We start from the raw sequence: 15,383 nt of genomic DNA, 5'->3' as shown, positions 1-15,383 counted from the left end.
GGCAGGATTTATGTGATCAGAAAGTAAATAGTTTTAAACTGGGCGGGGGACGCCCACCCCAAGTGGTGTCTGCACCTGCTACCCCCTTCTTATTGAGGTTTCTTCTCAGCCGCTGCCCCAACAGCTCAGCAAAGTCACAAGGCAAAAAGAAGTGGGGGGTGCTGGCAGCTCATCACACAGAAGGCTCACATCCATAATTAACAGAGGTCCTAGGAGTCCCAAAGAAGGGGGTCAACACGCCTGTCATCAGTAAAGGAGGAATCCAACTTGCGGGCCACTCAATTCTGACCAGGCCCAGAACTTCACATTTCATGGGTCCAAGCAGCACAATCCAAGATCCTAAGCCCTGTGTGGGCCTGCCAGTGGAGACGGCCGCCCACCCCCCCACAGGGCACCTCCCCGGGCTTCTGGTCCTGCTCCCCTGCACTTCCTACTATTTCCCCACTAGAATGTCAGCTTCTAAGGATGGGGCCCCACCTGGCCATGGTGCCGGGCATCCAGCAGGTGCTCCAGAAATGCACTTAAAGCCTGACTCCATGAGCTGAACAAAGAGGGGTTGGAGGCAGGAGGGGCGTGGGGTGCCCTGAAGGGTGGCCCGTGTGGCTGGAGCTGACCACACAAAGGGACTGGGTGATGAGGGGCCTGAATGCTGAGGAGCAAGGACGTTCTCCCACATTCTCACACCACCAAGGCCCACCATTCATTCCTTCACTCTCTCATTCCTGTAACACACATCTCCTGAACGCCTGCTGCGTGGCCCACCCAGATCTAGATTACAGGGAAGGTAGAGGGGGCCCTGCCCCAACAGAGGTTCCACTGATATTAACCAAATGAAGTGTGTAAGAGGCTAGAGACCTCCTGGAGAGGCTGCTCATGCCCAAGGGGGCCCCACCATCCTCCCATCCCAGGTCGCACCCTTCTGCCATCTCATTCCATGGCAAATAGGCTGGCCTGTGCGAGGGTGACGGGTGACAGAGTGAGCTAGGTGCCCTCTGAGGCCGGGTGGTAAGGAGCACTGTGGCTCCCTTCCCTCCTGGGCCGCCAGCTCCAGAGGAGGAGCGGTCCCCGTGTGCTGAGGACACTCAGGCCGCGCTGCGGTGAACCCTGTGCCGGCAGGAGCCGAGGCCCACAGCCAGCAGCTGGCACCTGTCCTGGAAGCAGGTCCCTGGCCCCAGCAAGCCTTGAGGGGATGCCCCAGCCTCATGAGACCCCGAGCCAGAGCCACCCTGCCCCCACCTCACACAGAGCGGTAACAGGTGCTAATTATTTCTGAGCCACTACATTTCAGGGTCACCGGTTATGTGGCAGCATAAAAGGAACATGCCAGACATTCGAGTGGGAGAGCTCCGCATGATCGCTGAGGAGGGCGTGGGGATTTCTGATTGCTCCATCTGAAAATAGCCTCTGTATACACCAAACAGTTGAGAGCAGGGTCTCCCAGACGTCTGCACACCCATGTTCACAGCAGCCGAGAGGTAGAAGCCATCCAGTGTCCACCGCCAGATGGAAGGACATACAGATGTGGCATAGATACACGGTGGGTTCAGCCTTAAAAAGGAAGGGTGTTCTGACACCTGCTGTGACAGCTGTGGGTTTTAGGGGACCAGGATGGCTTTAAAGGTGTCCACCCCTGCCTGGTCCTCCTCCCCCACAGAAGGGGAGCCCCGCTGCCCTCCTCGTTGGGTGGGATGCAGCGGCCGTGCGCTGGCATGACTTCCCAGGCCCCTGTAAGGCAAGGCTTGCACTCAGGACTCATCATGGACACCGGCCACCAGGGTGCAAGGAGACCCAGGCCACACGAGACAGCCGCCACCAGTGAGGTCTCTGCTGACAGCTGCAGTGTCCAGATGTGTGAGCCGGCCAGCCTCCACGTGGCCTGGTGCCAGCCAGCGGCTGACCACGCTGCCCAGCACAGCCCCCCAAGCCCAGAGCATTGAGCAGGAGTGAAGAGAGAGTTGTTTTACACTTTGAGTAAAACCTGCTTTATGTCTTTTGAGAGAGACTGAAAATCGAGACAGCGATTTTTACCTCCGTTTCTCCAGTGTTAGAACTGTTTATTTCATACCCCTTTCCCCTTGTGGTACCTTTGCACAGAGCAGAAGCAGTGCCCAGCTCAGTCCTTGCTCTCTCTCCCCCAACCCCATGCAAAACGAGATTTGCTTAAAACATCTCCCAGGCTCTTTAAAGGAGCCAGCTGGGCGGGGAGGTTGCATCTGGTTCCGGAAACTCTGTGGTGGCTCGGAGGACGCCTGTCTATAAAAGCTGCTCCAGAGGGGCCCCCCTGGGACAGGACAACGCTCTGGAGTCCCCAGCTCAGTTCCATGAGGGATCTCTAACCCCGAAAGCTGGTTTCACTGAGCCATCGCAAGCTAGACACAGGTTGAGACGGTAGGTGGCTGGGTGGTGGGGTGTCCCTGGTCCTCCTGTGTGAAGGGCAGGCTCCAGACTCTGCCTCAGTCACCCCGGGACGTAGGCCATGTGCTGTCTGGACACTCCTGCAGTGGGCCAGGGGGCAGGAGGGGTGCGCCCCAGATCGGCCACGTGCACCATCACCTGGGCACAGGGTGAGCTCGCAGGACAACTGGTGGTCCAGGGGTCCTTGTCCACGCCACGGGCCATGCCAGCCAGCTCTCTGGTGCCCTCACCTAGGTCCCTGCAGGAAAAAGAGGCAAGGCTTGGGGGAAGGGCAGGGACCTGTGTCACCCTGCCCCCATGATAGGCCCCTGGGGCCTGGCCTTCCGTGGGCTTAAGCAGGCTCAGAACTGCCTTAAACCTGAGGAGGTCCCTCCACTGGTGCCCCTGCCTGGGCCTCAGACCCCTCACCTGTACGAGGTACGTGATCCAAGAATCAGCGTACCCACCCTCCAAGGGTGGGAAGGGGCTACTTGGGGGTGGTGCTGAGGAAGGGGGCTCATTCAGAGTGTACCTAAACCCTAGGGGCCATTCTGTCATCCCAGGGCAGTAACTGGTTCTGGCTGGAACGTCCCTGGACCCTGAGGCCTTAGGTCAGAGGTCGTGGAGACAGCAGAGTGGTCCCTCGTAGAGACCGCAGCCCACATGCCCATGGGATGCCCGCTCAACCCGTGTCTGTGACCCGCACACATGCCACCATGGGGTCCCTCGCGGAGACGCAGCCCGAATGTGGCTGTGCAGAAGCCTGGTGGCCCAGGATTCCACCTCCGTGGGACCACAGGCCCAGGGCCCGCACATGGAAATGGCCATCCCACTTAGGGTGCCCGGAACCCAGCCTCAGGTGCCACCTGTCGCGGGGTAGGAAGGCATGCATTTAAAGCTAGCAACACTAGGAGGTGCTTTCTCTGCAGTCCACATGCAGAGACGGGACTCCCCGAGTCAGAGACGGGGTGTAAGAGGACATCCTTGTGACGGCTCAGGAAGCACATGCACGCATGTAGGAAGCATGAGAGACAGGAGGGGGAGACACAGGGAGTCCTGCTGGGGCCTCGGGAAGGGAGCTCATGCCTCTGCAGGTCTGAATTCCCAGGAGAAAGGCATCTGGCACAGGGTCTGGACCCTGGGTGAGAAGGACGTCCGGCCACTGGTGCAGGGGCAGGAGTTGAGGTCCAGGTAAGCCCGGGCAGTGTGTGGGGTGGTGGTATTCTGACCGAGCTGGGGGCCCGCCTCACCCCGGTGCCCCCCTCAATGCCCCCCATGCGCACGTAGTGAAACTGTAGTTGTCGTGGGCCTGGCCAGGACGGCCTGCGGGCCCCCCACCGCCGCCACCGCTGTGGCTGTTGTTCATGCCCTTGAGGCCCAGGTAGGCAGGCGGCACTGTCTCCAAGTCCCCGGCTCTCAGCTGGAGCCACAGCTGGGTCGCCCTGCGGAGAGATGGGGAAGGATGCTCAGGGTGCCAGACCTCGGCGAGACAGCCGCTGCAGCCGGAAGCTCTAGGGCCGGAGGGTGCCAAGGGCCACTCACACTGAGCCCCGAGCCGCACCCCTGCGGAGGGTTAAGATGGCAGCTCGCACCCTGTAAATATTTTATAAGAAACACACAGGCAAAGCTATTGTACGGTGAAGGTGGCGGTGGCCCAGCGTCTGGCTGCCCGCCAAAACTCCCTATCACTGGTCAGCCCTGCTCACCCAGCACAGTGGGGTGTGAGCCAGCCCTGCCTAAGGGACACCCAGCCCAGCCCTATGTGCATGGGATGCCGAGCCCCCCACTGCCGTGGGGCCACGCTCTGCAGCTTGGCTCCCTGAGGAGCCAGGGCTGCCCCAGCAGCCCCACATACCTACAGGAGGCCCCGGCACAGACGGCAGGGGCCCGTGAAGAGCCCTCAGCAGCAGGGAGGCCCGGGGGCTGTGGGGGCCAGCGTACCTGTCGGATGGCTGCTCACTCCTCTTCATGCACCGCACGAGGCAGCAGGTGAGGAAGGCCATGGACATGAGCAGGATGATGGCACAGCTGACGATGGAGGCGATCACGGCCACCTTGAAGCCGAAGGTCTCGTATGGCGGCACCGCTGCAAGGAAGACAAGGCTACTTCCTGCGCGGGGCTCGCCCAGGCTCTCAGCAAGCTCTGCTCCATGGCAGGGGAGCAGGGAGGTGCTGGTGGCTGGGGCCAAGCTCTGTGCGTAATGTTGTTGGAGTGGGGCTATCAGGGAACTCTGTCATCTAAGGGTGTCTTGGGGCGCCTGGGTGACTCAGTTAAGTATCCGCCTTCGTCTCAGCTTCGTCTCAGGTCACGACCCCAGAGTCCTAGGATCGAGCCCCACATGCTGCTCAGCAGGAGGTCTGCTTCTCCCTCTCCCACTCCCCCGGCTTGTGTTCCCTCTCTCGCTGTCTCTCTTCTCTGTCAAATAAATAAATAAATAATCTTTAAAAAAAAAAAAAAGAAAAAGAAAAGAAAGGGGTGTCTCAGCAGGGTTTTTGAAGGTGCATAGGAGCTCCGAGTGGCACACTGGGAACAGCTCTGACAGCGAGGTCAATGCTGGCCCACACACTGCAGCCTGGGCCCCAGATGCCCACATACAGCCCATGGCCTGCTTCCACAAGGTCACAAGCCAGCACAACCCTCCAAACGCCTATGGGCCGTCACTTTCTGGAAGGGCTCAAAAACAAGAAAAATGGCTGTGCTCAGGGTCAAAGGGCCTTTGCCACTTAATAGCCATGTGGCCAGCTACGTGCTGAGAGGTGGTTCTATTTGGTTCTAAAGGGTGTTCTGGGACAACAAGGCCCGGGGTCTCGGTATGAGCAATACTGCATATCCTCTCTCGCCACAGACACTGCTCATACCCCATATCCCCGTCTCCTGCCCTAGCTGACACAGCCCACCCACACAGAGGTCTTCTCCCGGCCTCCCCTACAGCTGCATGTCCACATTCCGCTCCGTGGGGTGAGGAGAAGGGTGGGGAGCATTGTCTGAGGGCCTTCCTTGCCCTGCCTGGCAGGAGCAGCTGCTTCCATCCTGGGCCATGTCCCCGAGCCGCAGCCCAGAGAGGCCTGGGTCCCTGTTACAGGGGGTGCCACATGAGATGCCCTTCCTGGGGGCCATGGGCAAGAGAAAGCTTGGTGAACCTGTTCTCTTGGGTTTCCTGTCTCCTGGAGTCTAATCTGACAGGCACCCTCCTTCAAAGACATTCATCCAGCACATGAGCATTTTAAAGGCTCTGAGAAGTGCTGCAGCCTATGACTCCTGCATTTTCCCACCTGTGTTGACCACAGAGCCCTCTCCGATGCACATACATCAACACAACAGTGACCGCACTTTGAGAAATGCTGTGCTGGGTGTTATTAACACCCTGTACAACAAATACAACTCAAATACTGGAAAGCCGTCTCTTCACCCAGCTGGGAACATCAGTGCCCCCAGTTCGAGGATCCGTGGCACACACAACCCGGGGCACCCTCCTAGTACGATGGGCCATGTGCATGCACAAGAGGACACATGAATGAACAAACGTAGCCACCCACTTCAAAGACGACAGAGCGCTAGTTGCAATGTACAAGTGACCTCTTGGAGGTGAGCGGCCACCTCAGGGGCAGAGCTGGGGCCCCGCTGCTGGGCCTTGAGTGCAAACGAAGACATGGAGCCCCATGCGGGCTGTTGGGCTGCCAGCACCAGGAGTAGACCCTACACAGAGGCCCCACGCTGACCCGTACCCACTGCACCCGCTGTGGATCGGCAGCCCCCCCACCCCCGCAGGTGCTGAGTTGGGGGGTGGCTTCGGGGGAGCGGGACTCACATTTGCACATGGGGGTCACTGAAGACCACTCGGCGACACTCCCCTTCCAGGCACAGGTGAGGAGGCCAGACCCAACCATCTGGTGGCCTGAGGGGCAGTGGAACACAATGATGGTCCCCACGGAAGTGCCGTTGCCACGGAGGACTTGGAGGGTGCCCCTCGGTGGTGGCTGCACATGTGTGCACACGCCTAGGGAAGAAAAGAGGAGAGACGGTGTGAGGACCCCACGCTGGCAGGCAGAAGCCCCACTAGCCCCACTAGCCATGTGACACTCTGGAGAAGGTCCCATGGCCCAGGCTAGCAAGTGCGTGGCAGCCATCAGGCCAGTGACCCACAGTAGAGTGGGTCCCACAGTAAGCGAACTCTGGAGGCTCCAAGGACCACAGTGTTGAAAACACAACTTTGTGTCAGACGACAATAAAGGCAAATTCAGGCAACCCCTGAAGGTGGTTTGAATGGCTCGGGTCCACTGATGCTGGACTCATTACAGGACAGAACTGTCCACGTAGTTCCCTCCCTTGTGACTTTCCCAATGTCTGCTTCTCTCCAGCTCCCTTTACTGTAGGACCACAGTACGTAACACACCTAACACACAAGCCACGCGTCTAGTGGCTGGTGGTGTGATCAGTGAGGCTTCGGTCACCAGGGAGCAGTAAGCAGCAGCTGTGGTAAGGTTTTTGGGGGAGTCTGAAGTTATACCTGAATATCAACCACGTGGGGGTCATCACCCCTAACTGTGCTCTGCCAGGCTGCAAGTGCTCGGCCCCACTGAGAACCTGGGGGGGCCCACAGGCTGCAGTGTGAGGGAGAAGGTGAGCCAGGGGCCCTTAGGCTTTGTGCACTTCGTGGGGGCATGGCTCACTCCCGGATCAGCTGAGACACCCTGGGCACCTAATGGGTGCTTCGCTCCCATAAGCAGAGCAGTCCATCACTCCCTCACAGATGGGGAAACTGAGGCATGGCAAGGCTGGACAGTGCTTGGCCTTCCTGTGTGCAGATCACCATCGCCAGTGTCACCGCCACCAGCAATGCAGCTCTGATAGAATGTTCTGGTCAAGAAGGACCCGCACGGAACTAAAAAAAGAAGAAGGACCCTCACTCCCAGCCCGGTTCAGCACCCACAGCCATCCCAGAGGAGAGCAGGGAGGAATCCTCACCCCCACTTTCCCGCGGGGACGCCGATCTCGCGGAGGGGGCTGACGCCATGGGGAGGGGCCCAGAAGTAACACTCGGCATAGCAGGAGGGTCTCTCCCTACAGACCGCCCTTATGTATCAACAACAGCGCCCAGAGTCACAACAGAGAAGTACAGGTCAAGCAGAAAAGAAAAACAAATGCCTCAAAAACCAGGAGCAGGGCAATCAGTTAAAAAAATTAAATACAAGGGGCGCCTGGGTGGCTCAGTGGGTTAAAGCCGCTGCCTTCAGCTCAGGTTGTGATCTCAGGGTCCTGGGATCGAGTCCCACATCAGGCTCTCTGCTCAGCAAGGAGCCTGCTTCCCTTCCTCTCTTTTTTTTTTTTTAAATATTAAAAAAAAATTAAATACAAGACATTCATGTCAAAAAGGAAGAAGCAAAACTTTTTCATCCGATGACATGATCTTGGATCTAGAAAAATCCCCCAGGAATCTAGTAAAAACCTACAGAAACAAATAAGAATTCCCATAGGGCCACAGGAGGCATGACCGACACGCGGAAATCTGCCATACTTCAGCACAGCGGCTGTGAACAGCCTGGGAGTGAGACGGAGACGTCAATCCCGCTTTCTTTTGTAGGACAAACTGAACAAAATAAGGGCAAAACTTAAACCATGAAAACTCTAAGACATTGTTGGTGGAAATAAAGTTCCTGAATGAAGGGAAGCCACCCAAGCCTGTGGACAGGGAGACGGACTCCAGGGGGACGGACGCTCGCCTCCGCTCAGCCGCACACGCAGCCTGGCCTCTACCAGAGTCCCAGCTGCTGCCCTTCTAGAAACCAACGGGCTGGTCCAAAAATTCATAAGGAATTGCCGAAGACCCAGCAGCCCACACAAAAATGATCTTGAAAAAGAACAAAGTTGGAGGACTCACACTTTCAAAAGTTTCCACAAAGCTACAGTGACAAAGGGACAGACATCGAGGCCAGTGGCGCAGAGCTGAGAGCCCAGAAATAAATTCCTATTCCCAGTGAAGCGAGTTTCAACAAGGGTGCCAGGATGATTCAGTGGGACCAGAACAGTGCTCCAGCAACCAGGCCTGACCACACTATTCACCTGCAGGCAGGGGAGGCCGCAGACTCCCGGCTGAGCAAGGAGCCTGATGGGCGGCTCGATCCCAGGACCCCAAGACGACCAGAGCTGAAGGCAGACACTTCACTGACTGAGTCACCCAGGTGCCCTGCAGAAATTATTATACTGAATTACAGAAGGGACCTGAATCTAAAAGTGGGCACAGGATCGGACAGACATTTCTCTACAGATGTACCAGCGGCCATGACAAGATGCTCAGCTTCCTTCACCTTCAGGAAAGCGCTAATCAGATCAGGGAGGTGCTGCTTCTCCTCCACAAGCATCTGTCCGTGACACAGAGGGGGACAGGTGTACCAGGGGTGTGGGAGCCCGAGCCCCACACAGCAGGCGGGAAGGCAGGCGGGCAGTGGCCCTTGCGGGGCCCCGCACGCACGTGGACAGTCAGCGTGTGATGCCGCCACGCCCCGCTCAGCCACAGACCGGGGAGGGGAAAACACATCCACATAGACCTGTACACACAAGTTCCCAGCAGCACAGTTCACAACAGCTGGAACCTAGAAACTGCCCTCCTGCCCACCTGCTGATCAACGGATAAAGGGCACACAGAACAAGCCACACAGGGAATATCGAAGGACAGAGGCGCTGACCACCGTGCGGCCCGGTTGGCCACAAAACCTCACGTGGTTGGACTGCATTTCTATGAACCTCCTGCATGAGGCCAATCCTCAGGCAGAGAGTGGATCAGCCAGGGCGGGAGAGACACTGCTGCGGCATGCATGGCTTCTTTCTGGGGTGATGAAAATGTCCTGGGGCAGACCGTGGGGAGGGCTGCCCAGATCTGCCGGACACATTAAATACTGTATACTTCAGGGGCGCCTGGGTGGCTCAGTGGGTTAAAGCCTCTGCCTTCAGCTCTGGTTATGATCTCAGGGTCCTGGGATCGAGCCCCGTATCGGGCCCTCTGCTCAGCAGGGGGCCTGCTTCCTCCTCTCTCTCTGCCTGCCTCTCTGCCTACTTGTGATCTCTATCTGTCAAATAAATAAAAATAAAATCTTAAAAAAAAATACTGTATACTTCAAAGAATGAATCACATCGTATATGAATTCTCTCTCAATAAAGCTCCAAACCTTTCAGGAAAAGACTTATGTCAATCAAAGAAATGCACATTTGAAACGTGAGGCATTGTTTTTGGGCTGTTGGCAGGGTCAACGGTAAAATGACTAGCCTACCAAGGTGGGTGGGGGGTGGAAGGGCGCTGACCTGGCACCCACCCTGTGGGGTGCCCAGTGGGACGCACACCCGGACTCCGGAGTGAGCTCTGAACTAAGCATCCTCTCCCTCGACAGCCGGCCATGCATTCATGAATGGACGGAAGAAGGCCCAAGCCCGGGACTGACACCAGGACCGTGGACCTGGACTCATGCAGTCCTTCTGGGCAGGGGGGTTTGGGAAGGGTAGATAGGCCACAGGCCGGTCACATGGTCACCCTGCAGCCAACACTTCCGAGTCCCCAATTTAGACCTGTCACTTCTGCATTCTTCTGTGCTCAGTGGCTTCCTTGGTACCGCCCTGCAAGGCCCTGGCCCTCAAGGAGGGGAGGCAGCTGAGTTCCGGGGGTGCTCGCCCTGGTCTGCACCCCCCCGCTCACCAGAACCCAGTCTGTACAGCTAGAACTTTCTCAAGAAAAGGTTCAGAGTCAGGGCCAGGCTAGAAGGCATGATAACAACTCCCTTCAACTCTGCGAGTATGTCTGAGTATACTTAAGTATAACTTAAGACCCAGGGAGAGCGCCCCCAGCATGCGACATGGCTGCATGTAACCAGGTGGCCCTCTAGACCCCTACCCCTGGGGCTTTGCTGGCCCCAGGAATCAAGGCAGCAAGGGTGACACCAGCTGGGTGACCCTGTCACTCTGCCGCTCTGCGCCTGGGACCTACCTGTCGGTGTGGCAGCTGGCTGGGCAGGGGGCCTGCCCCAGACAACGAGGCCCCAGCAGGGAAACTACCACTATCATTGGGACACAGTGCGCCCTGGCATGTGCACAGGGTGGGGGCAGGGCCCGCTACCAACAGTCACATCCTGAGCTGTGGCCAGTTCCGGTGGCCAAGGTACCCAACCTAGCTTTCACCACCCGGCAATGCTCCTCCCCAAGTGCTCCCAGCAGTGAGGATGGGAGAGTGCGGGGTGGTGCTGACCCGCAGGCCCGCCATGGAGCACCCAACGCAAGATGGGGAAAAAAATGTGGGGCTCACGCTGTGAACACGCAGCAGGGCTCCAGGAGAGTCCTGGCCCCCACTCCAGCCCTGGGGCCTCAGACACTGCATCTCCCAGCGGCGAGGGGAGCTCAGACCCATCAGAGGCTGGGAGTTGTGCCACCAGCACGCGAGCAGCTTGAACACTTAAAAACCCAGGCCTGAGGAAATAATCCTGGTAAATGAGGGAATGAGGGGAGGATGAGGAGCCCTGCCCACAGCCCACCCTGCAGAGGGGCCAGGCTGCACGCTCAAGCCTCTGTGATCCCGGAGCCTGGACGGGAGGCGGACAAGCAGGAGGGTGGTCCTGCCCTGTGGGGAAGACCCCAAACCTCAGGCCCCCTCCATGGGGCCAGACTCTGCTCCACTGTCTCCCAGACCCAGGTTCTTGCTCAGACTCCATGTCCCCATCTGCGACCCCCCCAGGGTCATGAGGAGGACCGCCTCATGGAAACCTTAGAGCCATGCCTGGAGCTCACTAACACTCTCCCCTGGGAGGGCGCAATGCCTCTTCTGATCCTCCAGGCCGTGGTACCCAAGCCAACCTCCCAGCCCCAGGCTCCTACGGGCTCTCCTACATCCCTTCCCTGGCGGAGCCCATTTGCCAGACGAGGAAGCGGAGGTCCACCCTGTCCACCCAGCACCCCAGGGGTCCACTGGCAAGGTCCCCACAAGACCTGCCCACTGGTGACACACAGCCAGGCCAGAGCAGGGAGGCAGCATGGTGCCACTGGGGATTCGAAACACCTACCTACCCCAGCTCTCCCCCCCCCCCGCCCCCTGACACGTCCTGAGTCACCAAGGCCTGGCAGCTGAGCCAGCTGCTCCAGTGGCCGCATCCCCTAGACTGCAAACCCAGCCTCTGCCCAGCCCGGAGACCCCCCAGGACACCCCCCACCCCTTCACTACCCCACCAACAGCCCCTGCCTTGATGTCTAAGAGGCAAATCCCATCTTTCCCCCCTCCCTGCTGAAAACCCACACAGACACCAGCGGCCAGGCCGGCCCTCCACCTGCCACTGGCCCAGACACTGGAAGCTGCACCCCTCAGCCTTTGCCGCCTCGCTCCTCAGGCTCTTTATGACCCCTCTCTCTTTTCTGCTATGTTCAAATACATCTTAAAGGAGGAAAAACACAGCAAATGGATTGGATGCAAAGAAGACACAAACCCAAACCAAACCTGTGGGCTCCCTGGACAGTAAAGGGCAGACCTGCGCTGGACTCGCACACGGGAGGGGGGCAGGGCCTGACCCTGGCGCTTCCCCAGCCCAGCCCGCATGGCCAGCGGGAGAAGAACAAGCCTCTCTTGTTAATCTTTTATCTGGAACCTTGGACCACAGGCCACCCCTCTCATCCTTCTTCCTGGAGACCATGCTACCCTCAAACCCTGACCTCACCCACAGGGGCCCAGGTAAATAAGTTACCTTACCCCCTTCTGCCAAAGGATCACGGGAGATGGGGAGGCCAGCCTCAGGGCCAGCAAACCAAGGGCCTGGGTCCCTCTGCTGCGGGGGACTCTCTTCTTGCTCTGAGTCTGTTTCCCTCAAATGGAAAGGGAAACCCCAGGAGGAGAGTTTAAAAGGCTGACTTGCGCACACACAAGTGTTCTATGGAGGGTGGGACCCCCACGATCCCAGCAGGAGGGACAGCCACACGTGGGAGGCCCATAGCCCTGGTTGTATGTCCTCAGGCAAGACACCCGCCCTCTCAGAGTGGGTCTCCTTTCCCCATGGGGGGTGGGGGCGGGCCTGGACCTTGGCCACTGTGGAGACCAGGTCATCCCGGCATTCCCCAGGTGGCTGGCAGGTGACCTCACACCAGCAGAATACACAATGCCTTCCAGAGCAGAACCAGGCTGACTCCAACCCTTTCAGGGGAGAACATCGAGGCTCTGCCCACACCTGACAGGAGGCCGAGCTGGCCTTGCAGGGGAACACAGGCCACATCTGGATTCCCACGACTCCCCCTGGGCCTCAGTCTCTCCTTCATGAAAAGGGCAGAGGTCAGCTGTGCAGCAGGACAGCAGAAGCGATGCCCAGGGCATGCCCTCACCATCCTGGGTCCTCCTGCTGCCCCTTCCAGGCCCCTCCCTCAAGGCCTTCCAGAAGGTCCGGGAGTGGGGGCACCTCCAGCTGCTGGAACCCTGTGTCCCTCCTGCAGTCCTATACAATCTCCCCCATCAGGGAGTTGCTGGAGCTGCTCTGGGACAAGGGCCAGAGCCGGTGGGGGCCATGGGCAGTGGAAGGGTGGCCTCCGTGGTGGGCTGGGCACCCAGGCAGCCACTCCACAAAAATTTAAGCCCCTGCTCTGAGCCAGCCTCTCCCTGCCCACCTGCCCTTCAGCAGCCACACATGGGTGATGCGGGAAGAATGCGGACCCCAGGACACAGCTGGACTTCAACACCTAGTCTCAGGAGAACAGAGCAATGTGTCCATTTTACGACTACAGGAAAAACACCCCCCACTGCTATGTTTAAGGGAGTGCCAAAGTGTCTCCAAAAGATCCCTTCACACATCTCCTCCCACATCCCTTCACAAGCCCACAGGAACAAGAGGGAATCCACTTCACAGCTCGAAAGACCAAGGCCACGGGGCAGGGGAATGGTGGAGTCTGGATGGACATGTTATCTGAGAGCAGAACGACCATGCCGGGGTGGGGGGGCACACAGGTCCCCCAACTCCACCTAGCCCGTCCACAAGCATGGGGGCAGGTATACCATGCACACGGGGAAACTGAGGCGAGAGGCAGAGAGACACATCCCAGGTCAGAGGGGGCTTCCGAACCCAAATGCGGGGGAAGGACTCCTATGGGCTGGGAGAGCCCCCTCCCCAGGCTCACATCCAGAAGAGGGCTGAGCGGTAGCTGATCAGAAGCAGGGGTGGAGCTGGGCTGGGCTGGCCAGAGGGCAGGGACTGGCCTCTAAGAAACCCCCCTGCCCCCCACTGCCCCAGGCAGAGTTCTCAGTAGTCTTTTGTATGCAAACACATCAGGGCCTTGTTCCTAGTCCTAAATTCGGCTTGTGCAAGCCCCTTCTTGGTCAACACCCACCTCCCCGGTAGTGCGGCAACAAAGCCACAGGGTCCCCACGGAACAGAGCAACAGCGGCAAAGCACCAAATGCAGGAGGGGATGGGGTGGGAGGGGGTCAAAGAAAATAAACCCCCCTCACCCAGCCAGGGGCAGGTCTCAGCTCCCACTCCCAAAGCTGAGCACCTCTGCTCTGCAGGCAACTTACCTCCTTGAGCCTCAGTTTCCCCATTTGAGAAGAACCTGCCCACCCGTGCCCCCCCCCAGTGGCAGATGTCATTGTTTTAGGCCTGAATGGGCTGCCCCCAGGGGATGTGACCTGGGCCAGCCTGATCCTCCAGGTCCACCTTCCACGTGTGGGAAGAGCCCCATCCCGCACCTGGCCTGGGGCACAGGTGTGCAGAGACCCTTGGGCTCAAAGAGGAGGGGCAGCGCGCACTAAAGGGAGGCTCTGGGACATCTGCCGCTGCTTCTAGGAGGGTTAGGCTTCAGACTCAGTCATGCAGCAAAGCCAGCGTTCAAACCTGCGCCTTCGGAGGAGCTCCTACACCCCAGCCAAGCACGAAGGGAAGCCTCACCAAAACACTCTCGAAATCAATCACAAAGTAAGCCAACTGCCAGCCCTCCCTCCTTCCGGAGACCCCGGACCTCATGCGGGGCCCGGCAGTCGCGGGAGCTCGGGCAGGCGTCCTCCCCTCCAGGCTCAGTTTCCCCACCTGTGAAGTGGGGGTGGGGGGGGAGCCAGCGGCACCTCCCCGCAAAGCGAGGCAGGTTCCGCACGTCCGCCTCACCGACTTCCCCCGTAAGCAGCCGGCCAGGAGCAGGCGCCGCACCGGGAGAGGGCGCGCACCTGGGCGGGTGGGCGGCTGGGCGCCGCCGCCTGGTTTCGGACCGCCTGGTTTCAGACCGCCTGCAGCCGGACTCGGGCTCTGCTGGGGCGCCGGCTCTGCCCGCGGAGTGGGTCGGGGAGGCTCGTTCTCCGGCGGGTGTCGGGCTGGGGGCCGTCGCGGACCCGGCTGTGCGCCCCTTCTCCCGGCTGTGTACTCCTAACCCCCACGGCTGTGCGCACCCCCTCCCCGCCTCCGCCGTGCCGCCCGCCTCTCGACTTCCCTGTCCGTGAAATGGGTGCAGAGCCCCACTCGCGGCCCGCAGCCCCAGCGCTCACCTGTGCGGTTCCCCGGGGCGGGCTCCTCGTTCCCCGCACGCTCCCCGGGCCTAGCCTTACGGCGAGGGGTCGCGGCTGCAGCGGGCATCCCTGCGCTCCGCGGCGCTCTGCGGGGACTGCGGGGCCGAAGCCCGAGGGGCGGGGCAGCCCTGGACACGCCCTCCAGGGGCCCCGCCCCATGGGTTTGGGGGCGTGGCCGGCCCCGCGGGAGCCCCAACCCCCAAGGGGCCAAGGTGGCTGTGCAGGAAGTCTGGCTCCAGGGCCTTGCAAGGGCTTTGCCCTCGGCTCCCGCCCCTCCGAACACCCCAGTCTCCCAGGCCAGGTGTCCTCCGTGAGGGGCACGTGGCTGCCCCATCTGTGTAACCGTGAGCCAGGCCCTCTTAGCTAGGGCTCGATGTTGTTGTCTTCACTGAGGAACCCCGGGTGCTGGGGGCACATTCAGATCCCTGGACTCTGGCTGTACCCCCACCTACACATGAGGGGGAACTGCCCCTCCAGTTCAACTACTTTG

General features: G+C 59.6%; 1 protein-coding gene across 3 annotated transcripts; it reads right to left on the bottom strand.

The window, feature by feature from the left end:
* Nucleotides 1-2,032: 2,032 nt before the first annotated feature.
* SUSD3 (sushi domain containing 3) lies at nucleotides 2,033-15,015 on the bottom strand. Of its 3 annotated transcripts, XM_032306552.1 has the most exons (6): nucleotides 14,873-14,952; nucleotides 8,667-8,754; nucleotides 6,204-6,392; nucleotides 4,336-4,480; nucleotides 3,678-3,836; nucleotides 2,033-2,653 (listed from the first exon to the last, which is right to left on the bottom strand). In XM_032306552.1, exons 2-6 carry the CDS (start codon nucleotides 8,752-8,754, stop codon nucleotides 2,458-2,460), a joined length of 777 nt encoding a protein of 258 aa, XP_032162443.1. In that variant the 5' UTR covers nucleotides 14,873-14,952; the 3' UTR covers nucleotides 2,033-2,457. The 3 variants fall into 3 exon arrangements, with proteins under 3 accessions (XP_032162443.1, XP_032162442.1, XP_032162440.1); XM_032306551.1 differs by lacking the exon at nucleotides 8,667-8,754 and having other exon boundaries at nucleotides 14,873-15,015; XM_032306549.1 differs by lacking the exons at nucleotides 8,667-8,754; nucleotides 14,873-14,952 and adding an exon at nucleotides 11,862-12,102.
* Between the last annotated feature and the right edge of the window lie 368 nt (nucleotides 15,016-15,383).

The sequence above is a fragment of the Mustela erminea genome, chromosome 12 (assembly GCF_009829155.1).
Source record: "Mustela erminea isolate mMusErm1 chromosome 12, mMusErm1.Pri, whole genome shotgun sequence".
In the NCBI taxonomy this organism is placed as follows: Eukaryota; Metazoa; Chordata; class Mammalia; order Carnivora; family Mustelidae; genus Mustela; species Mustela erminea.
The sequence above is the reverse complement of the archived record's forward strand: the minus strand, read 5'-3'. Positions and strand labels throughout refer to the sequence as shown.